The sequence below is a fragment of the Bos mutus genome, chromosome 23, assembly GCF_027580195.1.
Source record: "Bos mutus isolate GX-2022 chromosome 23, NWIPB_WYAK_1.1, whole genome shotgun sequence".
Lineage (NCBI taxonomy): Eukaryota > Metazoa > Chordata > Mammalia > Artiodactyla > Bovidae > Bos > Bos mutus.
Window position 1 is genome coordinate 41,202,596 of NC_091639.1, and position 24,293 is coordinate 41,226,888.

The window sequence follows — 24,293 nt, forward strand, 5'->3', positions numbered from 1 at the left end:
CCCGGAGATTTAAACTTTCAGGCTGGGCTGAACACTGCATGGTGTCCGGGTTTCTTTCCCATGTCTTCAACCATCTGTGTTGCACGTGGAGTTTCTTGTTGCCTAATAGTAGTTGAGCATGTTGTTTTAAGCAGGAGTGCATGCTATCATGTTTGCTTATTCTCACACTGAATTGGAGCTGTTTAAGTCTGTTCCTCCTGTTCCTTGGCCCAGGGAGGCAGTGATCTAAATGGTCTAAGCGCTGATGGGGGCTGTGTACCTGCCCTGTGGGTTAGGGAACTGCCAGGCTAATGTCCTCTCTTTCTGCCTTGTACTTGGGAAATGATTATGCTTTGTCATCCTTCACTCTTTCCTGCCAGGAGACTAGTTCTCTACTTTCAGTTTCACTTTGGGGTTTAAAAATGTTTCTTAATCTTTCTCTGGCTGAGTTCTCTGGATAATATAGGTACAAGTAAGCAGTTTTGTTGGCTTGGCTGTGGGTTAAGTAGGAATGTATGAAAAAAGGTTTGAGGAGTGGGGTGGATCCGCCTAAGTAGAGTAACTGGACTTTTCCACTTGTTCGTGTTTCTGCTATGCTGGTCTCAAAGTCCTGTCTGATAGCAGGCACAGCCAAGTGGTGAAATATGACACAGGCTGAATATGAGAATTGGCAGTTGTCCTGAGTGCACAAATAGTTTCTTCGCTCCCAAGCATATTTTACAGCGAAGTGAACAGAAAACAATTCAGGCTGTCTGCCTGAGACCTTTGGCAAAAAAAAATTATCTTTATGAAAAGGTGGACAGTTAAAAAGTTTTCAGAAGAACAAAATACAAATTCGGCCTCTTTTTCTTTCCCTCATTTTATGTCTGATCTCTAAACGTAAGGCTGATTCCAGACAGACTCCTGAGTCTGTTGGTGAGTGGTAGGATCTGGGACTCCCTAAGTTCGACCAGTCACATATTCTTCACTTTAGATAAGTACCAACTAGATAAGGAAGTTGCTGGAAAGACTGAAGCCCAAGCTTTCCTATTGAATGGTCAAATAAACAGGCACAGTTTGGACCCTCACCCAGCTCTGCTCCATGTAAATTTTATCTGGCACACACGTGACAGGCCAGCATTTGGTGGTAATGTAATTCCGGTCATTACTCACTAATACTGCAGGCCACCGTTGCATGGGGCTTGACCTGAGGTAGCTGCTCTAAATATAGCCCTCCTTTCTGGCAGCTGCAAACACCTGGAAGAGTAGGCAGGCCCTCAGCAGAAAGCATTTGCTGTTAACAGCATGTGTGTTGGGCAGTTGTGTACCGTCAGGCCTTACATCATGCTATGTTTATGCATAATTAAAAACAACCCACTGGGTCCGTTGGCTTATGCTCGGGTTATATTTGGAAAAATGCTCTTTGTGTTTTTCCTTGGGGACTGGGGATGATGTCACTAGTTTGAGGAGGACCATAAGAGAAGCAGTTAATGTAATTACCAACAATTTCTTTAATGAACACAGCTTACTTAACTTAGTGGCCTTTGGTTTCTGCCACTGATGAGCCAAGCTGTCAGCTGTATGATTCTGTTCAGTTAGGGACTGGTTTGTATGCTTGGTAGTTCCTTCTCATTAGGAAGTTTATAAGTAATTAAAAAAAACACCAACATTTACAAAATTGTGCTTCTAAAAAGAAGCTGCACATGGCTTGTGAAAGTGTGAAAGATACTTATGTGCTCAGTTACTCAGTTGTGTCTGACTCTTTGCAACCCCATGGACTGTAGCCAGGCTTCTCTGTCCATGAAATTTTCCAGACAAGAATACTAGAGCGAGTTGCTGTTTCCTGCCCCAGGGGATCTTCCTGACCCAGGAATTGAACCTGCATCTCTTGCACATCACTGCGCCACCTGGAAAGCCCCAAAAGATATTTAACCTCTCATGAAAAGAGAAAACCATTTTCAGACCTCACCAAGATCTTGTTTTTCACCCATCAGATTGACAGAAATACAAAATGTTAGAGAAGTATTGTTAATGAATGAATGGGGAAATAGACATTCCATACGTTCATGGTGAGAGCATTCACTAAGTGTATAACTTTTTATTGAAGGAAGTTTAGATATATCTATTAAAGCCACAAATAATACCTGTGTGTGTGTGTGTATGGAAAAGAAGAGATGAGATAGGTATTTTTCATCGTATGAAGCTTTTTTAAAAGTTTGTTATTTTTGGTTGTGCCAGGTCTTTGTTGCTGTTCCAGCTTTTCTCCAGTTGCAGAGAATGGGGGCCACTCTTGAGCTGTGGTGTGTGGGCTTCTCATTTCAGTGGCCTATGTTGTTGCAGAGCACAGGCCCTAGAGTGTGGGATCAAAACTTGTGCAACACAGGCGCCCTGCGGCATGTGGGATCTTCCTGGATGTAACCCACGTCCCTTGCATTGACAGGCAGATTCTTAACCACTGGACCACCGTGGAAATCCCCATTGTATTAAACTTTGTGAACCAAGTATTGCCTTTTTAAAAAATGAGAATTTTCTTTAATGGAGCTTCCTTGAAGTTTAGTCACATCTATGGAGGACTCTTTTAATTGACTTTCTTAGCCATACTTGCTGTCCTTATGGGTAAAAGGGGAACTTCCTCACATTGTTGCTGATGGTGCTAATAATGCTTACTTTCTATGTGGGTACCTTGTGAAGAAAGTATTGCACAAGTTTGTTGGTCCTTGTGTTTTTTCCTGTTGTTCCTAAGCCAGAATCAACGACTCTGAAGATTAACATACTAGGAGCCATCTGTATACCTTCTTTATACAGGTTCTATAACATGGCCTAAGAAAACAGGCCTAGTTTTCTTTTGTTTGACAATTAGATTATATGCTCTGGAGAGGACTGAAGTCGTTTGCCTTTTCTTTTTATTTGTAGGAACCTACAAGCAGCAATTGGCGCATATTATGACTTTGAGAGCCCAAACATCAGTGTACCCTCCATGTCCTTTGTTGAAGATGTCACCATAGGAGAAGGGGAGTCGATACCTCCTGATACTCAGTTTATAAAAACGTGGCGGATCCAAAATTCTGGTAAATGTATAAAGAGCAATCTTCCCTTGCCCAGTTTTCTTTTCTTAGCAGTTAAAAGAAACAAGGAAATGTTTTAGCTTAAATTACGTGATTGTGTAACTCTTTTTTTCCTTATACATGATGTAGCATTTTCTTGTACTGGTATGATGACCCAAACACCAATAAAATATTCCGTAGATTAGGAAGAATTTCGGTCTTGACATTTAAACACAATTCAATATTCTTTTGATACCAGGAGCTAGGCATGTGTTGGTTGTGGTATTGTCTCCACAAGTATAGCTCTACTCCATCGTTTTATTTCTGCTCTAATTAATCTTCCAGTTATTTCCAGCATGCTAGAGAAGGTACATCCTTGAAAAGAACAAGGTAGCTAGAGTTGTGAGCATCTGCTCTTTTGAAAGCTCATTTCTTTGCAACCACAAGGATTATTCTGTCTGAAATTTTCATCGAGCTATCTATCTGAGCTGTTATCATCACTTTGAAAAATAGGGTAAGAAGTGTACCAATTTGCTCAGAATAGAAAAGATGGAAAGATTGAGAAGTTGCTTTTTTAAAGAATTATTGATTGTTTTGACTTACTGCTGACTTAAGAAAAATTCAGCATAAATTAATTATGGTTCTTTGAAAATAATGTCTGATAACTTGTTACATTCTTTTCAAATGACTTTTAAAATTTGAATGAGTTTATTAGCATGTCTAATTCCATCCAGTAACAATTTATGCTGACTAGGTGAGGATGCTTTAACTTCCTTATTATTGAGTGTTTACAAAAGAAATTCTGAGAGATGGAAAGTTTCCTAAAAGTACAAAAGGAGTATTTAGCTAAAATTTCTTGGTGTGGGGGATCCCTGTCTAGCATGGTAATAGTAATGGTAATCTGATGTGAAATCATAGAAAACTCTGAGGACTCAAACCTTTTGTTGGACGCTGTTTACTTCTCAGTTCTTTATACTTCAGTTTTTTATGATGGGGAGAGACTGGCTAAGCTAGCCTTTTATATCATAATTAGTATACCAAACTTATTATTAGTTTGTCTGGCTTATTTGGAAATAACTTTAGCTTGGATGAAGGTTTGGTGTGTGTTGGAGCAAAAACACATAATCTGGATTGACCCATTGTTACAGGTGACTGGACATCAGTGACTTTATAAAATTTTCATTAGCTTCTTTTCCCCTTTGGTTGTAACAGTGTGGTGCATTGTCAGTTTGAGAGGCACATGGTAATACAGGAAAATAGCCATGTTTTCTATTTTTATTGAAATTCTTGTTACAAGTTTGATTGTTTTATGTTCCTAATTTGTCTCACCTTCTTAATGTTGCCTGCTTTTAAAAACGTTAAAACAATTTCTTCACATCAGCTTTTATTCATCATGTTTCTTCTCTGACTCACTAAAATCTGTGTTGCTGATCAAAAATGCTTTTGAAACCTAGCCATGAATTTTTTAAATGAGTGATGTTTGTTTAGAAAGTATAACTTATTAAAAGTTTTGTTTATTTAAAATAATTAATCCAAGACCTTGTTTACTTAATAGTGAAAACACTGGAAATGGTCTGGCTTTCCATGGGTTCTTTATAGTGTTCTTCAATACTGAAAGTTGTCAGAGTACTGTTAAATGTTTTAAATACCGTTTTGTTGCAGAATACCATTTTATATTTCAGAAAGCCTCTTTGAAATATCTTCTCACTCACTAGACAGTTCCTTGGGTTAATGGGAGGTTGGAAGGGATTGATATAAAATGGCTAGAATGTCAAATCAGAACCCCAAAGAGACTTTCACCTTGACTTGAAGCAAAACTTGTTTTGGTGGAACTGGCTCTTTTTCCTCCTACTTTTTGCATAATAAGTGCAATTTAAAACAGTCTCTGGGTCTACAGCCTTTCTTCCTATAAAGGACATTTTTGTTCCTGTACACCTCTTGAAAAATTGGGCAACAGTTGCTAGAAAGGTACTTCGAACAAATAGGTTTTGTCTTCTTCTGGAAGTTGTTATACCAATTGTAAAATAGTTTTGTTTGTAGACTAAATGCTTTCCATTTGATTAAGAAGAAACTGGCCTGCCATAGTTACGTGACAGATATGTTATTAGAGATACAAGGAAGGCAGGCACGTGAGCTGGTTCTTCGGCGTCATCCTAATCTGGCTTGAGTTCTTTCTGCAGATGGAGTGGTAACACAGGAGTAGTGTGGACTGGAACTGCCCTGGTGGTCCAGCAGTTAAGACTCTGTGCAGGAGGCATGGGTTCAGTCCCTGGTCAGGAAACTAAGCTCTCATATCCTGCGTAGTGAGGCCAAAAAAAAAAAAAAAAGGGAAGGAGTAGAGTAGGCCTGAGCTCTTTCTCCTCTGGCTCTCATTCATAACCTTCCTTAAGAGATAAGTTCCCCCTGAAAGAGTTTCATAAATAATTTTCATGGTGCCTCTCTGCTGTCATGTTTCAGGCATATTGGACATTCAAGTTTACAAAAGATGAGATTGATAGGAAGGAACTGCATATAGCTGTCCCAGCACCTTCCCCAAGGAAGATAAATGTCATGCATTGTTTAAAATTAAATGCCTGCTATGAAAGTCCTTAGATTCATATCACAGAAAAAGAGAAGTGAGACATATAATGACATAGATGCAGAATCCCAGGATCTACACTTTTGGTACTGTGTAAGTTTTAGAAGTTTGGGGAAACTTGCCAAGGATACTTTATAGTTTAAAATGAAAATTTGAAACTGTCCCTCTTAAGCCAAAAGTAGACCATTCTCTTTACCATTACTTAAAGCTTCTCAGTTATCATAGCCATGCTCTGCTATCCAGCTGTGATGAGTGTTTAACTAAGCATATTATGATAACTCTTACATTTATATGACTTTAATGAAGTAGTTGTGATTGTCATATGAGAGAGTGACCGCAAAGTCATCTATATTTTCTAAACTACGTAGAAATGAATATAGAACAAGAGTTGATGGGGGAGGAAGGGAAACTTGAGAAAGAACAACTATTCCCTCCATTTTTCTTCAGCTCCTTAATAGAGTTACATTTCTTATGTTCCAGTCACTTTATCAGGTACAGGAAAGAAAATGGTACCCAGATCAGTGAAGGTCTCTGTTTGCCTGTAGCTTAATTTGAAATGCATTCTCTAAACTACGAGGGGTTAAAAAACAGAAGGGGGTCTTCGTTGAAGTTTGTCTTTTGTCTTGCTCTTTGGCTGTTCCTTCTGTCCCCAAACTAAATCTCAGACTTTCTGAAACTGGTGGACTTTTGTTTTTGCCATACTCACTGTCATCTCAAAGTTGCCATATGATAGGGTTTTTTGTCTTGTTTTGACTTTTTATTTTTTAATAAAATTATATTCCGTAATAACTGAAGAATCGCAACCTTTGTGTGCTTGTGATACTTAACTTGAAAAGTTGTAAAACATAGACTAGTCTTTCTTTTCTTCTAGAAGCATGTATCTACCCCACAGTAAGCCAGTTTGTAAGAGACTTAATTTGAAGCCCTATTATGTTACACTTCTCAAATCCAGATTTTTCTGGTATGCTTAGCTTGGTAGGTCAAACAGCCATCAGTATTTCCCTTCCTTCTGTATCAGGAACCAGTATCAGTGACCTTTTCAGAGTTACCTGCCTTTACATTTGGGGTTGTAAGAACTATATGTCATTGTAAACTGTTGGCAGCTCTCAGAAGGCAGATGATTGGTTCTTCATTTTATAGCCAAGTAACACTTTAGAGCTGATGATGCATAACCCTTCCAGTTTTTTCTTCAAGAAGCTCTCCAAGTACCACATCAGTAGGGTCTGACACAGAAAAAGATAGGACCGTAGCCATCTAATTTTTAATAGTTTCACAGCTTACCAAGTCTCCTGGGAATAGAGCAGTACTCCCTCTTTTGCATAGATGAGAGATCCAACTGTCTCAGCTGCTTGTGCTTGTCTGATCAGGGCAGCCAAGTATTTCCCATACCCAGGCGGTCTTGGTTTTCATTTTCTTTAAAGTTCTAAAAACATTCTTGGGTTTTCATATAAACAGATGTTGTCTTGTTTGATATGTGTGTGCGTGCGCGTGCATGTGTGCATATGTGTCTTTTAAAGAATAATTATGGATTCACCCCTATAGTAGTAATTTAATTTTTCTTTTGGATATTTATCTTTAAAGAGACCAACATTTTCCAAGGTACTTCACGTCAACTGCTACTATTCTTGACCTAAGACAAATATACTTTTGCTAGGCCATAGGCCCCAGAAATGAAAAAAAGAATTTGCGTGTATTACCCGTGTATCATCCACAACCTTCTCAATAGCAGCAGTTGCCCTTTAAAGTGTTAATTTAAGAGGGCACTTTGCTGTTAGAATTAAAAAAAAAAAAAAAAAAAACATAGCAACCCCTGCTCCATCTGCTACCCTAAATAGCATGAGCCACAGCAGGTACCATTCATGAGGCTGAGATCTCAGCAGTAGAGTGTTGGTTGCTTTTCCTGTCTGGTTCTCCCTTTTTTGAGTAGTAAGCCATCAAGTTTCTAAACTGGCCTGGCACTTCAAGAACAAGGGACTGAGGAATCCTAGAGTACTGTTAGATGAGTTTTCAACATGCGAAGAGTCTTGCCGTGCCCAGCTTTTCATAGTGATTTATGTTTATAATGAATGTAAAAAAGATACAGAGAGGTTTCTGTGTATAGTAAAAAGGAGTGTGTCAGAGAGACTTCACAGAAAGTATCACATCTAGTCACTGTATGTGGCTACCTGTGACCGGTCAGAAGTCAGTGTATTGATTTCTCATGTGAGTTAGTTACATGAATATAGGTGCACAGGAGTGGGAACCAAATAGGACCTTTGCCACCTCCAAAGGCGGACAAGGCATTCTTGCCAAAGCTATTTCTCTGTCTTGCCGTTCCTGTTCTTTCTACAAGCACCTCTGGCTGGTGTCACCACCCCTGAGACCATGGGTCACTGTACTGTTCTCAGGGCCTGCTGTTCATACTTTCCCCACTACTGTTTGCCCCTGAAAATGAAGCTTTCACTTGACTCCTCTGTCTTTATTTGCAGTCTTTTGACCCTCAATCTTTTCATTGTTAGGGACTCCAGAAGAAAAAGCAGGGAAAAAGTAGTTTTAAAATGAAAGTAATACAGAAATTACTCTTCATGAGTTTCATCCTCTTTCCTCAACGGAAAAACTGGGGACAGTCAGGCATATTTTTACTTTGAATGTCAGTTCAAAAGTTAAAGTGCAAATGGTCGTGTTTCTTAGTAGAGAAGAAAGCAGTCCTCCAGAGATGTGGGGCTGAGCTTCGTTTCCATGGCTCCTTTCAGACTTCATTCCTAGGTTCTACGGGTTAGTGTGATGCGTAGCCTTCCCTGGGCCCCCAAAACACTACTTCTTGAGAAACTGCCTTGCTTTTGCCGTGTGTGCTTTCTCTTAGGGATAGACCATTGGTCAGAGGTTGTCGACTCTGATTCTCTCTAATCAGTGTATAGCTCAAGAGTATGGGTAGGTTTATGTATGTGTGAGAGACCAAGAGGCATCTTCTACAGTTTTGTAATAAACTGCACCCAGCATAGGACCACTGATTGCCTAACATTTTTTTCTTTTGCTTGAACTCAGGGGCAGAGGCCTGGCCTCCAGGGGTTTGTCTTAAATATGTCGGGGGAGACCAGTTTGGACATGTGAACATGGTGATGGTGAGATCGCTAGAGCCCCAAGAGATTGCAGATGTCAGCGTCCAGATGTGCAGCCCCAGCAGAGCAGGAATGTATCAGGGACAGTGGCGGATGTGCACTGCTACGGGACTCTACTATGGAGGTGAGTATGTCCCTGTGCAGCCCAGGGGCGAAGGGGTTAAGGTAACTTCTCAGCTTCCCCAGCACTGCTCACAGAGCTTGTCAAATTATGTAGCAGGGTGTGGTCTCTTTTCCAGCCCCATGCTGGTAAATGATTTGAATTTAATGACTAATTGATTCAGTCAAGTGTTCTCTTTACGCTGGAATTTAGTTAACATTTAGTGAAGTGTATGAGATATATCTTGCAGTCTAAACAATGACTTAGTAGCGCTGCTGTTTTTATAATATAATCTAGTAGGTGCTCTAAGAATACTGAAGGCAGTTTTGTTCTCACAGTCTCTAGAGACAAGTTGTATTAAAGAAAGATATAATGCACAAAATGTGCCTATGTCTCTGATGACCTGTCAAGATACTAAAACCTCTCACTCCTTCTCTTTATTGCCACACTTTGTGGACAGCGTGATTTCCATCCATTGTCTCTTATTTCCATATCCCTTATTCTTCAACCCGGTCAATCCTATACCCACTTCGATAATGTTGATTAACAACTACCGAGTTTCCAAATTCAGTAGCTCCTTTCCAGTCTTCACACTAACTGACCATTTGGCTCCAAACTCTGAATGGTTTCTGAAATGTCTACCTTCTTAGTCACACATGATCCCTTTCTAGTTTTTCCTCTGAATGTTCTTTCTCTGTCTAGCCTCATCTTTGCCCTGGGACTACAGGCATACCTTGATTTATTGCTGTTCACTTGATTGTGCTTTATAGATAATTCTGTTTTTTACAAATTGAAGATTTGTGACAGCCTTTTGTTGAGCATATCTGCTGCTGGCGCCATTTTTTCAACAGCATTTGTTCACTTTGTGTTTCTGTGTCACATTTTGGTAATTCTACCAATATTTCAGACTTTCTCATTTTTATTATATTTGTTATGGTGATCTGTAATGAGCAATCTATGTTGTTTCTATTATAACTTTTGGGGTGACATGAGCTGTACCCACATAAGACTGTGAACTTAATTGGTAAATGCATGTGTTTTGACCACCAACCAGCCATTCCCCCATCTCTCTCCCTTCTCCTTGGGCCTCCGTATTCCCTGAGATAAAACAATGTTGAAATTAAATTGGGTGATAACCCTTCAATGGCCTCTAAGTGTTTTAAGTGAAAGGAAGAGTCACATATTTCCCACTTTAAATCAAAAGCTAGAAATTATTAAGCTTAGGAAGGCATATCAAAAGATGAGACCAAATAAAAGCTAGGTCGCTTTCACCAAACAGCTAAGTTTTGAAAGCAAAGAAAAAGTCCTTCAAGGAAAGGAAAAGTGCTACTCCAGTGAAAGGAACATAGCCTTCTTGCTGACGTGGAGAACGTTTGAGTGGTCTGGATAGAAGATGAAATCAGCCACAACATTCCCTTAAGCTAAAACCTAATCCAGAGCAAGGCCCTAACTCTTTTCAACTCTGTAAAGACTGAGAGGTGAGAGAGTTGCAGAAGAAAAGGCTAAATCTAGCAGAGGTTAGTTCTTGAAGTTTAAGGAAGGAAGTGATCTCCATAACATAAAAATGCAAGGTGAGGGAACGAGAGCTGATGTAGAAGTTGCAGGAAGTTTTCCAGAAGATCTAGCTAAGGTTATTCACCAAGGTGGCTGCCCTAAACAGCAGTGTAGACAAAATACTAATATTGTTAGAAGATACCATCTCAGACTTTCATAGCTAAGGAGGAAACAGCAGTGCCTGGCTTCAAAGGACAGGCTTTCTTGCTAGAGGCTAAGGCATCTGGGGGCTTTATGTTGAAGCCAGTGTTCACTTACCATTCTGAAACCCTAAGATCCTTAAAAATTATGCTAAATCTATCCCGCTTCTGCTCTGTAAATGAGACAGCAAAGCCTGGATGATAGTACATCTGTTTACAACATGGTTCACTGAATATTTCAAGCCTACTGTTAAGACTTTTACTGCTCAGAGAAAAGGATTCCTTTCAAAATATTACTGCTGATTGACAGTGATCCTGGTCACCCAAGAGCTCCAAGGGAAATGTAGGAGATTTTCGTGTCTACTAACACACTATCCATTGTGTAGTCATAGATCAAGGAATCATTTCTACTTTCAAGTTTTATCCTTTAATAAATACATTTTGTGAGTCTGTAGTTGCCGTAGATAGTGAATCCTCTGATGCACCTGGGTAAAGTAAATCCTTCTGGAAAAGATTAAGAATATTTGTGATTCATGGGAGGTCAAAGTATCAACGTGATCAAGATTTTGGAAGAAGTCGATTCATCGATGACTTTGGAGGGGTTTAAGAATTCACTGGAGGAAGTAACTGTAGATGTAGTAGGTATGACAAGAGTACCAGAAGGGGAGCTTAAAGATATGACTGAATATCTAAGCTCAGCATACAACTTGAACTGGTAAGGAGTTACGTCTTACGGATGAAGAAAGAAAGCAATTTCTGAGATAGAATCTACTCCTGGTGAAGGTGCTGTGGAGGTTGTTGAAAGAATTTAGAATATTACATAAACTTAGTTGATAAAGCAATGGCAGGGTCTGAGTCCCAATTTTGAAAGAAGTCCTACTGTGGGGAAAATGCTGTCAAAACAGCCTTTCGTGCTGTAGAGAAACTGTTCATGAAAGGAAGTCAGTGCAGCAGACTTCATTTTTGTCCATAACATTTATTTGTACTGGGAAACAAAAAAATTCATGTGACTCACTTTATGGCAATATTCACTGTATTGCAGTGGTCTGGAATCGAAGCAGCTTTATCTCCAAGGTATGCCTGTATTAGATTGTGAACTGGGTGCTGTTCCTGCTCAGTGACCTCATCCACCCAGATGGCTTCAGCTGTCACCAGTACAGCATATACGGCAGTGCTCAAAGTCATGTCTGTGGTGCAGACTCTCTGGAGCTTCAAACCTTTATTGAAGTGCTTATGGACAGACAGAACCCCTGGATGTTTTGTAGAGTTTTGAATTTTAACATCTCCTAGGCAAAACTTATTCTTCTTATGGGAACCCAACTCAGATGATCAGGCCAGAGGCTTGAGTCATCTTTTGTTCTGTCTTATCATCCTTAATCACACACCAATTCCTATTTGTTTCTCTATATCCCATGTCCTAGAGACCCAGAGAAAAATAAATACAAATCGCTCCTGTCCTCAGGGAGCTCTTATCTGGACTCATAGCCAGTGGGACCCATGGAGTTATTTCAAGAAGTCCTGGAATTAATTTTCTCATATGTATTTTTGCAGCCAGTGGAAACTTGAAATATTTTTCTGCCTGAAAAAAAACGTTAGAAAGTGTGTCTCATAGTGTCATCTTTTGTGAAATCATTCCCTTCTGAAAACCTTTGTGCCTTCTGTAATAGAGCCAAGTTCCTTGGCATCGGGCATAAAGCTCCTCACCATCTGGTCTGGCCTCATTTCGCTTTCATCCTGTCACCTCTTTACTCACGCATCCAGTCCCCAGAGGCACCACATGGTTTCTCTTCTCCATGCCCTTGCTTGTGTTGTTCCTGTTGCCTGAAATGCCTTTTTGCTTACGACAAACCCCTGCTCATCCTCAGGGCCCTGGTGAAGTCACCTTTCCTCCTTCCCTCTTCCGCTCTTCCTACTCTCCCCACCACCCCAAGGAAGTTCGTATGTTACGCACACGCTTGAAACATATCGTGTTTTAGGTGTTTGTGTATTTATCCTTTTCTCCTACTAAACAGTAAACTGTTGGCTAAAGAGTCGGCATCATGTAACAGTCATGTTACAGTCAGCATGCAGAGAGAGTGTCTCTTCCTTTTTGGACTCTGTCTTCAGGCCGCCGCTCCTGAGAGTCTTCCTGCTTGCATAGGCAGAAGTCGTTTCCCCATGCTGAGCTCCGTTTCCCTATAAGCTTCCCTCTCCCTCCTTTGCTTCTCTTTGTCACTGTACCTCTTTCTGCCCAGTTAATTTGGTGAATGTCTAATATCACTTTTAAAACTTAAGATGATACATGTCTTGTGTATCTTTGTATATCTTGAAAAAGCTGAGCCCATTGGAGAGTGGCTGCTCAATAAATTTTTAAATGCATGTCAGTGTTTTTAAGGGAGGAGGAAGATAACATACATGACTTTTTAAAAAAAATTTCTTTGATGCAGAGATACTGCTTCCTAGTGTTCTCCCTTGTTTGACAGCTCTAGTCTTATTTTGTATGTGTGTGTGTTAATGTTAAATTAAAAATAATTATCACTATATGGGACATTAAAATTTATACTTATAACATCCCTCCCAAATTCTGTAAGTAGGTAGAGTGTAAATATATTAGCTCTGAAGGCAGTAAAAAATGGAAAGCCTTTCTTGGTTGTATAGTCTGTGAGTTGTTTTTCAGGACTTTGAAATCTTATACCTTCATGGGATCTTAATAATTCATCTGAATCCATGGTTTTCAAGCATTTTTCTTAATCAGTGGAATCTTTTCCTTGATAAATGTATGTGAATGCCTCCTCCAAAAAAGAAAAGATAAAAATGAAACTGACTTTTTTAAATTGGGAGCCTCCTTGGCCTATGTCACCTGCTTTCTGAGATAATCTCCATTGCTGTGGGGAGAAGAGTTTGCAAACTGGTCATCTAGTCTAATAAAGAATTTAATTCCATTTACAAGCTACCATATTCCAGTGAATTCCTTTTACTGTTAATTATAAAACACATAATGATAGCAGAACTGCTAAATGAAAGAAAGTGAAATATACATAATGTGCATAAAGCCGCAGCTGTGGCCTCGTGGGGAAAAAACAAGCTGCCGTGTTCACCTTGGCATGATTGGCCTTTCAGGTTTTCTGCTCACTCTTAACTTGCTAGTGCACTGAGGTTAGTGTAGTGCTAGGAGTTTGGAATGTAGGACCATGTTTCCTGGGCACAAACTTGTATAAGTTAGGTAACTTCTCTTTGCCTCATCTTTCTGTTTTAAGAACAAAGCTTATTTGTTTGCTTGTTTTTGGTTGGGTGGTCTTTTCTGTTGTCTTTAGATGGTCTTTTCTAGAAAGAATCCATTCTCCTTATATTTGTAGTAATACTTATGTTGTTTGAACTCATTTCTCTTCCTAAAAGGACCTTTTGCTTATATTTAACAGTTTACAGAGTGGGTCTTCTTTCACTTTAGAATGGTTGTACTGTTTCAGTCTCTCAGCAGGATTGTGCTGTTGGCTTGTTGTCTGGACAGTTCTTCATTATGTGAGGCGTCTATGTCCCTCTCTGAGTAAATACCTGTAGCTCCCCATGTTCATCTTGACAGCCACCCCTCCTCTCTCACTGCATACATTTCTAACTCCCTGCACACATTTCTGACTCACTGCACACATTTCTGACTCCCTGCACACATTTCTGACTCCCTTGATTGAGTACCACTAAGTATTTGATTCTTGGCAGATTTATTTTCAGGCCCAAATATTTTATCTTCTTCCTACAGACTTTTGCTTCTTAGATAAAAGCAACCTGTTATCTAATGCCTACTTTACGTTGGGCATTGTATTGGGCTTTTTCGTATAAATTGTCTTAGGGAAGTATTAGCTGTACTTTATGGGTGGGGAAACTGAAGACCAGAGATAAGCAATGATTTGTTTTGGTAAAAGTTATGAATTAGCTGTAAATTATAGCTATAAATCATCTGAAGTAGTTTTATGATTTTTTTGCCATTGGACATACAGGGTTCACAGGAAAACTTTGGCTCCTGGGTGTTGGAACTTGGCAGAGTTTAGGGAGACTGGGGTAAATGGTCCTCAAGTTCTCTCCATTTCCAGAGTGAGCGAAATGAGAGTTAGACTGAGATCAGCAGGGTGACTCTTAGGTAGGAAGTGTTTCCCAAGGAGCTCATGCTTGTCAGTGGGACACTTTGGACTCTTGGAAAGGAGTAAGGAGCGTGAGGGAGAAGGCTATGGCACCCCACTCCAGTACTCTTGCCTTGAAAATCCCATGGACGGAGGAGCCTGGTAGGCTGCAGTCCATGGGGTCACTGAGGGTCAGATACGACTGAGGACTCCACTTTCACTTTTCACTTTCACACATTGGAGAAGGAAATGGCAGCCCACTCCAGTGTTCTTGCCTGGAGAATCCCAGGGACAGGGGAGCCTGGTGGGCTGCCGTCTATGGGGTGACACAGAGTTGGACACGACTGAAGTGACTTAGCAGCAGCAGCAAAGGAGCATGAGTGCTCGTCCCCATTTTAGCCTTGATACAAACATGCCTCCCCTCTTCCTAATGGAGCACCCTCTTTCAGAGTTCCACAAGAGAGCTGTACCCCTGCCCTTGATGGTTCCTTCTAAAACAGAGTGGTTTGAGTTGTAAAGTAGGCACTGTTGTCATGTGATACTCTGGTGATCAAGTGCTAATGAAGGTTTCTCCCACTTGAAATAACTCTTCGTAATAAAGGCTTCACACAGGTTTTTAGGGACAATTCACATGTAGACAAAATACTTAAACATTATTCATTTAGTTTTCTCAGAGGTTAAAAATGGAACTTCTCTTATTAAGCTCCCAAATCATAATACATAATATAGACCCACAGGTTAGGAAGCTTGATGGGTGCCCCTGTGTAAGCACACCATTTGTTTAAAACCTTTGTAATATCTCCCAGTTTCTCCAGTTTACAGAATGTCCACCTTAACCAGGTAGTGCAGGATTTGCCACTCCTCATTCTTCTCCAGCGTTTTAACTGATCATGTTATAAAAGAAGTTCTGGTTTCGTAGACTTCCTCTATACTCTACACCGGTGTCTTCTATTAATATATGGATGCTGTCCTACTTTGCACTAATTACCAGTTCTCTTCCCTTTTACTTATTGACCCCACCTTTAGAATGTCTCTCTTTTATGTTGCACTCAGAAAGCCTGTTTCATTTACTTCTGGACTATCCTCAATAGATGCTCTCTGTTTCAATTCTAATTTCTAGATCCCTTCAGTATCAGAAATATGAGTAGTCATGAAACATATTTCTTTTCCGATAAAAGAAATGGTAGCCTAAGCTGATTGTGATTTGTATGGGAAATGTTTTCAGAAGGGACATTTCAATTTGTAAATGAGATCCGAAATCCTTAAATATCTTTACATTCTAAGGCCTATATTAAGTTTCAAAGGTGATGGGTTGGGGAGTGGAAAGAAGGGAATATATGAATATATATACACTTATGGTTGATTTTCGTTGTTGTATGGCAGAAACCAGCATGATGTTGTCAAGCCGTTATCCTTCAATTAAAAATGTAAAAAATGAAAGGTGATGGCCTGTTTCAGCTTCAGAGAAGCCCCTGGTTCGTATGAGCCGCTTTGTTGTGCTGACACCAAGTGGTCGTTACTGTTGGGTGTTGTGTCCAGGAGTCAAAGGCATTGTGAAGATTAGTCTCTAAAATGTGGACATGTGGGTCCTGAACCTCTATGAAGTATGGAAAATCGAGAGATGAGATGAAACAGGGCTATATCTTTAAAATGTAGTAAATAAGATATTTGCACGTCTAGGTATGAATTGTCAAATGTTTTAACTATAAGGATTTGGTAGAGGAGCAAAAATATAATTTAAAGGCAGCATCTCTTTTTCTTACAGGAGCCAGAGCCCTTCATAGTAGAAACATCTTTGATCTGGAATGTTAGGTTCCAGGGATTCAAAGTTTGGGGATTGACAGTTCATTTAAAAAAACAAATATATTTAGTTATATTTATTGTTATACTTATTGTTAAAAAGAAAATAATCCCAAAACCACTGACCATTTAAGAAGTAAAAACTTCGGCATAATTTGCTTTTTTAAAAAAACATAATCCTTAACTTTTTTGTGTGTATGCATTGGTAAGGGCTATAGCTGAGATTGACTCAAGTTTTAAAAAAGTGTTTAGTTAGAGAGTATATCCTTATCCTAGTAAAACATATACTCATAAAACTTCCTGCACTTCTTTGATTCTTACATAATTTTAATATGTATCATTGGTTTAATGACTACTTTTCTTGGAAAGAGAAGGGAAGAGCCATTATAGTAAATGAACATATTTGGTCATATTGGTTTTGGAAACATTAAAAATGAGGCAACAAGTAAGACTTACAGTGGAGGAGATATGTACATTTCTCCATCACAAAAAAATGTTTATATATATGCAGAAATTGTTTCAGATGAGTAATTTTTACTGAATTGTGTGCTGGGAATTTTTAATAAGTGTCATTATGTACACTTGCTTCTGAATCAGACCAGAGCATATCTCTTAAAAATAAGGATGCAAACGTAGTTGCTTCTTGTTCAAATTATGCTGAGTACCTAATTTATCAGTATGATAGCCTCATCCCCTCTACCCACTTTGAGGGATGTATTTCAAGACCTCCCAGTGGATGCCTGAAACCATGGATAGTGCTGACCCCGTGTATATATTTGTTTCCTATACGTACATACCTGTGATAAAGTTCATAAGTTAGGTACAATAAGAAATTAATAATAATAATAAAATAGATCAATTACAGCAATATGCTGTGATAAGAGTTACCTGAGTATGGTCTTCCTCCTCCCCCCCCGCCCCGCAGTATCTTACTGTTTGTACTCGCCCTTCTTGTGATGATGTGAGATGATAAAAGGCCTACGAGGGGACCATTTGCTTTGGGGGATCCTGGATCATCAAGCTGTGATGGTGTGAGTGGTTGGATGTCCAGAGCAAGCAGTGCTGATGGCTGAGGGTTCTGGGTGGGATGGGGCAGGAAGGCGTGAGGTTTCCTCATGCCACTTAGAAATGGTGTGCAGTTTAAAACTTACAGGTTGTGTATTTCTGGACTTTTCCACTTAGTATTTTCAGATTGAGGTTGGCTTCAGGTAACTCAGCTTGCAGAGAGCAAAACTGAAACTGGGGGATCTATGTAACTACTGAAAAGTATGTGGGTTTTTGTTTTTTTTTTAAGCAGACTGGTGATTAGGATCTAAAATAATTGACGGATAGGGCTTTTAACTTTATCTGATATCTTAATTTCTGTGATGCAGTTTATATTCCTTAATTATGGCTCATGATACACTTTTTTATTTTTAACCCCCTATTAGTCTTGTAGTTAAAGGTAGGAATATTTGAAGAGGGTATCTTCTTCAGTTCAGTTCAGTCACTCAGTCATGTCCGACTCTGCGACTCCATGAATCGCAGCATGCCAGGCCTCCCTGTCCATCATCAACTCCCGGAGTTCACTCAGACTCAGGTCCATCCAGTCAGGGATTCCATCCAGCCATCTCATCCTCTGTCGTCCCCTTCTCCTCCTGCCCCCAATCCCTCCCAGCATCAGAGTCTTTTCCAATGAGTAACTCTTCGCATGAGGTGTCCAAAGTACTGGAGTTTCAGCTTTAGCTTCGTTCCTTCCAAAGAAATCCCAGGGCTGATCTCCTTCAGAATGGACTGGTTGGATCTCCTTGCAGTCCAAGGGACTCTCAAGAGTCTTCTCCAACACCACAGTTCAAAACCATCAATTCTTTGGCACTCAGCCTTCTTCACAGTCCAACTCTCACATCCATACATGACCACTGGAAAAACCATAGCCTTGACTAGATGGACCTTTGTTGGCAAAGTAATGTCTCTGCTTTTGAATATGCTGTCTAGGTTGGTTATAACTTTCCTTCCAAGGAGTAAGCGTCTTTTAATTTCATGGCTGCAATCACCATCTGCAGTGATTTTGGAGCCCAAAAAACTAAAGGCTGACACTGTTTCCACTGTTTCCCCATCTTTTTCCCATGAAGTGATGGGACCAGATGCCTTGATCTTCATTTTCTGAATGTTGAGCTTTAAGCCAGCTTTTTCACTCTCCACTTTCACTTTCATCAAGAGGCTTTTGAGTTCCTCTTCACTTTCTGCCATAAGGGTGGTGTCATCTGCATATCTGAGGTTATTGATATTTCTCGCAGCAATCTTGATTCCATCTTGTGTTTCTTCCAGTCCAGCGTTTCTCATGATTGAAAAGCAAATTCCATTCTGTTCTTTTCATGATGGTTTGACTAGCCACACAGTGCTCTAATGAGTTTTTCCTTGGAATGACAGAGATACATATCACTTAGAAATTAGTTCATTCTGTAATCTTTACCTTGAAAAAAAAAATCTCCCTTTAAAAAATACTTAATTTGTCTTCCCTTTTACTTTAAACAGCTTATAGTTCCCTTTCTTTACAAAGAGAATGTCCCTATTGGACATTTCGCTCCAAGGTAGGAGTGCTTTGTTGTCGTTCAGTAGCTCAGTTGTGTCTTAACTCTTTGAGACCCCACGGACTGCAGCACTCCAGGCTTCCTTGTCCTTCAGTATCTCCCAGGGTTTGCTTAAACTATGTCCATTGAGTCGGTGATACCATCCAACTGTCTCATCCTCTGTTGTCCCCTTCACCTCCTGCCCTCAATCTTTCCTAGCACTAAGGTCTTTTCCAGTGAGTTGGCTTTTCACATCAGGTGGCCAAAGTATTGGAGCTTCAGCTTCAGCATCAGTCCTTTCAATGAATATTCAGGGTTGATTTCCTTTAGGATTAACTGATTTGATCTCCTTGCTGTCCAAGGGACTCCCAAGAGTCTTCTCCAACACTACAGTTCAGAAGCATCAATTCTTCAGTGCTCAGCTTTCTTTGTAGTCCACCTCTCACATCCATTCACGACTACTGGAAAAACCATAGCTTTGACTATATGGACCTTTGCAGGCAAAGTGGTCTCTCTGCTTTTTAATATACTGTCTAGGTTTGTCATTGCCTTTCTTCCAAGGAGCAAGCATCTTTTTTAATCTTAGGACTGCAGTCACCGTCCACAGTGATTTTGGAGCCCAAGAAAATAAAGTCTGTCACTGTTTCCATTGTTTCCCCATCTATTTGCCATGAAGTGATGGGACTGGATGCCATGATCTTCATTTTTTGAATGTTGAGTTTTAAGTCAGCTTTTTCATTCTCCTCTTTCACCTTTAATCAAGAGACTCTTTAATTCCTCTTGGCTTTCTGCCATAAGGGTGGTGTCATCTGCATATCTGAAAGTGAAAGTTGCTCCGTTGTGTCTGACTTTTTGTGACCCCATGGACTATACAGACCATGGAATTCTCCAGGCTAGAATACTGGAGTGTGTAGCCTTTCCCTTCTCCAGGGAATCTTCCCAACTCAGAGATCAAACCCAGGTCTCCCTCATTGCGTATCTGAGGTTATTGATATTTCTCCTGGCAATCTTGATTCCAGCTTGTGCTTTATCGAGCCTAGCATTTCACACAATGTACTCTGTAAGTTGAATAAACAAAGTGACAAAATATAGCCTTGATGTACTCCTTTCCCAGTTTTGAACAAGTCTGTTGTTCTATATCCAGTTCTAACTGTTGCTTCTATTGTTTCATTCAAATGAGTGCTTTGAGCCTCTAGGTTTTGCTTTGTAGTGGTCAGTGCCCTTCCAGTTTCCTCTTACAGCTTCTAAGGATTTTGCTTATACTTGGTTTTGAGATCATCTTGAAAGTAATTGAATTCTAGAGTGCATCAGGCTTTGCTTTGTAGCCACTTCAGTTTTGTCCTTTAGTTTCACAGTTGTCTTGTAGTTAGAAGTCAGAAGTGATTAGGAAAGCAGACCTTATCTGACCTAAGTCTTACTAAGAGTTTAAGGAACACTTAATAATAATACATTTTATTTACTTAACTCAGTATAGCCAAAATATTACAGTTTCAACATGTGGCTCTAGCTGCATTTCAGCTACTCAATAGCTACGTGTGGCTAGTGGCCTGCAGCTATATAAACTGATATGTGTACCAGTTTTTTTTTTCCCCGTGTAGCAAATTATACAGAATTGGTGGTCATCTTCTTGAAAATTTGCTAGTGAAACATTCTGGGCCTGGAGGGATCTTTTTTGAAGGCTTAAAATTACTAACTCAGTTTATTTTTGTAATTATAAATCTGTTCAGGTTATCCTTCATCTTGGATGACTTTGGGTAATTCCAAGGAATTAGTCCTTTTCACTGAATTGTTGGATTTATGTTGTGTAGAATTGTTTATACTATTCTTTATTAAATCATTTTAATGCTTTCTGTGCATGTAGTGATAATCCTCTCTCATTCTGTATATTTTGTGTCTCCTGTCTTTTTTTCTTTGATAATCTTGGTAATTTTAAAGAATTTGATAATTTAAAGAAAACAGCTTTTGGTTTCATTGATTTTTCTCTATTCTTTTGTTTTCAGTTGCATAGGTTTCTGTTCTTTTAATATTTCCCTCCTTTTGCTTGACTTGTGTTTATCTTTACTCTTTTTGTAATGTCTTAAGATGAAAGCTCAAGACTGGGTGGCTTCTAAACAACCGAAATTTATTTCTTACATTTCTGGAGGCTGGGAAGCAAGCCTAAGATAGAGGTGCCGACAGATTCAGTGTCTGGCAAGGTCTGGTTCCTACTTCATGATACAGCCTTCTTTTCACTGTGTCCTCTTTGTGTATGTTAGTCGCTCAGTCGTGTCCGACTCTGTGACCCCAAGGACTGTAGCTCGCCAGGCTTCTCTGTCCACGGAATTCTCCAGGCAGGAATACTGGAGTGGGTAACCATTTCCTTCTCCAGGGGATCTTGCCGACCCAGGGATTGAACCCTGATCCCCCACATTGCAGGTAGATTCTTTTACTGTCTGAGCCACCAGGGAAGCCCTGTATCCTCTCTGGGATCTTTCAAAATAAAGATGCTAATCCTACTCATGTGGGCTCTACCCTCATGACCTAATCACCTCTTGAAGACTCAACTTCAAAATACCCTTATATTTGGTATTATATGAATATTTCAAAGTAAGAATTTGTGGGGAAGGGAAGATACAAATATGTAGTCTATAACAACTATAAATTTCCCTCGGAATACTGCTTATAGCTGCATACCATAATTTTGAGATACTGTATTTTCATTCAGTTCAAAGTATTTTCTAATTTCCCTTGACTTCCTGTTTGACCCTTTTAACCTTCCTATATCATTATATTTGGAGTTTCTTATAGATAGCATATAGTTAGGCTATTTTGCCCCATTCTGACAATCTTTGTCTTCTAATTAATGTGTTAAGAGAATTCACATTTACTATAATTGTTGATATATTTGAATTTACTAAAACCATTTTATTATTTGAAAACTTTTAAATCAGTTACATACCAAACTTATAATGTATTTGTTCTTATAATAAAAGAAATATATGACCTAGGAGATACAGAAAATATAAACCAAAAAGAACATTTATTCTGAAGTACAGATATAGATCCTGTTTATGTATCCAAATATTAAAAGCATAAAAATTTTTGCTTTTAAGGTTTGGCATTGTGCTACATATAATCATATAAGCTACTTTTTTACTGCTCACTAATATTTTAGAACCTTTCCTCTTATTATTAACCAAAATATTTTAATAGATCATTCTTTTTCAGTTGAGGTAAAATTCACATAACAAGTTAACCACTTAAAGTGAACAGTTCATTGGCATTTAGTACATTCACAGAATTGTGCAACCATCATCTATTTAGTTCCAACATACTTTTATGACCCCAAAAGGAAACTCTGTACCTGTTAAACATTCATAAAACTCCTGGTGTCCACTAATGTACTTTTTTTTCTCTGTGGGTTGATAATTCTTTTTATTGTGTTGGGGCAAGGTACGTAAATAGTGATCAAACAATAAACTATATTAAACAGCCATCTTGAAGACAGAATCTGGGTTGCTTACTAAAAAAGAGTAACCATAACTTATTTGGTTCATTTATAGTTAAATTCTTAAATATTCTTTTTTTTACTGAAGATGAATAGTATAGTTGTAGCATGAATAGTGCAATAGCACTGTGACCTTAGGAAATTATTTTACCTTTCAATGGCTGAGTTTCTTCACCTATAAAATAGGAAAAACAGTACTTACCTCATAGGATCTTGAGGGAATGTGGTGAGTTAACGCATGTGAAAGCTTTTAGAACAGCACCTGGCACGGTCGTCAGTGTAAAGGTGTGAGGTGCCGCTGCCCTCCTGCTGCTGCTTTCTTCTACGGGACTGTACTGTGATGCCTTGTGCAGTAACCCTTGTCAACTCTTGTATGAATTAGCTTGGTAAATGCTGATTCCTTAAGTTTTTCTTTCTCAGGTATCTCAGTGATCTCTTGCCCTAGTGGCATCTTCAAGGTGAGTCAAAAATTCCAGGTCATAAAACAAGAAAGTTAAACACTTATGTGGAGTACCCAAGGCAGAAGATTATATAGCTTAATGTGCACTGAAAATTTTGCAGGAAATTAAATTTTACCAGAGCAGAAACCAGCTGCAGAATCCTCTGTGGGAACCAGTACTGGGGTCAAAAAACTAGAACTATAGTTGACAAAATGCTGGAGGCTCAGTGTGGACAAGCCTGAGAGATGAAGAGTCTAGGAATGTCTTCTCACTTTTGTCAAGAATCTCTACTGGGTTTTCCCAGTGAATACTGGAAGAAAAATCCCCTAAATCTTCTGGCAGGTGAAAGGGGAAAGTAACTGTTTTGCAATTACCCAGAATATTGTGTTTTTCTTAAGGCCTGCCCTCAGGAGAAATTATTTTACCAGAGTCTTACCCACTGTGGGTTTATCAGAGCCTGACTGACCTGGGGAAAGGGAAACGCCCAGTTCCAGTCCGCTTAGCCTTCCTGTCCCATAAATGGGGAAGAAAGCTGAGAAATGCTGATGAAGTTCACAGTTCAGGGGCACAGGATCACCAAAAGACTGAGGCCTATCAGAGGGCTGCAGAATGTACTTTTCAGCAGTTCCTTTTACACAGTATATCATGTACACCTTTCAACAGAAAAGAAAAGAGACAGCAGACATGGTTCGAAGAGACTGAACAAGCATCAGAGTCAAACATGGCAGGAGTGTTACAATTATCAGACTAGTAAATCTGTGATTTAATATTTAATATGTTATTTTAATATGTTAACACGTTTAATATGTTAAACACGTTAACATATTTAATATGTTATTTAACATATTAAATACCTTCTAGTGAGTATTCAGGACTGATTTCCTTTAGGATTCATTGGTTTGATCTGGAATGAAAAAAGTAGACAACATGAAAGAACAAACGGATGATGTGAACAAGAAGAAAGCAAAACAGAAAGCCAGAGATCAAAAACTGTAACAGAAATGAAGAATGCCTTTGATGGGCACTTTAGTAGACTGGACCCGGCGAGGAAAGAATCTCTGAGCTTGAGGATATATCAGTAGAAACTTAGAAAACTAAAAAGCAAAGAGAAAAAAAGACTGGGAGTAAAAATGGAAAAGAATACCCAGGAACTGTGGGACAACTACAAAAGATGTAACAAATGCATCATTGGAATACTGGAAGGAGAAAAAAGGAACAGAAGAAATATTTAAAGCAATAATGACTGAGAGTTTTCCTAAATTAACATCAGACACCAAACCACAGATCTAGGAACCTAAGTGAACCAGATAGATAAACAAAGATAGAGTATATAATGACTTCTTAGAAATTAGGCAAGGAAGAAGACAGTGAAATGAAATATTTGAAATACTGAAAGGGTGAAAAAAACTCTCCCAACGTAGGATTCTGTGCTCTGGAAACTTATCCTTCAAAAG

The 24,293-nt window shown here is 39.2% G+C and overlaps 1 protein-coding gene across 3 annotated transcripts in view; it reads left to right on the forward strand.

Moving 5' to 3' along the window:
• The window catches only part of ILRUN (inflammation and lipid regulator with UBA-like and NBR1-like domains), a 106,017-nt gene that overhangs the window by 38,092 nt on the left and 43,632 nt on the right, over positions 1-24,293 (forward strand). For 2 of the 3 annotated variants that reach the window (XM_070361127.1, XM_070361128.1), the window contains exons 2-3: positions 2,872-3,026; positions 8,605-8,802. In XM_070361127.1, coding sequence (XP_070217228.1) covers positions 2,872-3,026; positions 8,605-8,802 — 353 coding nt within the window. The remainder of the gene's footprint in view (positions 1-2,871; positions 3,027-8,604; positions 8,803-24,293) is intronic. The other variant, XM_070361129.1, reaches the window with a different exon arrangement.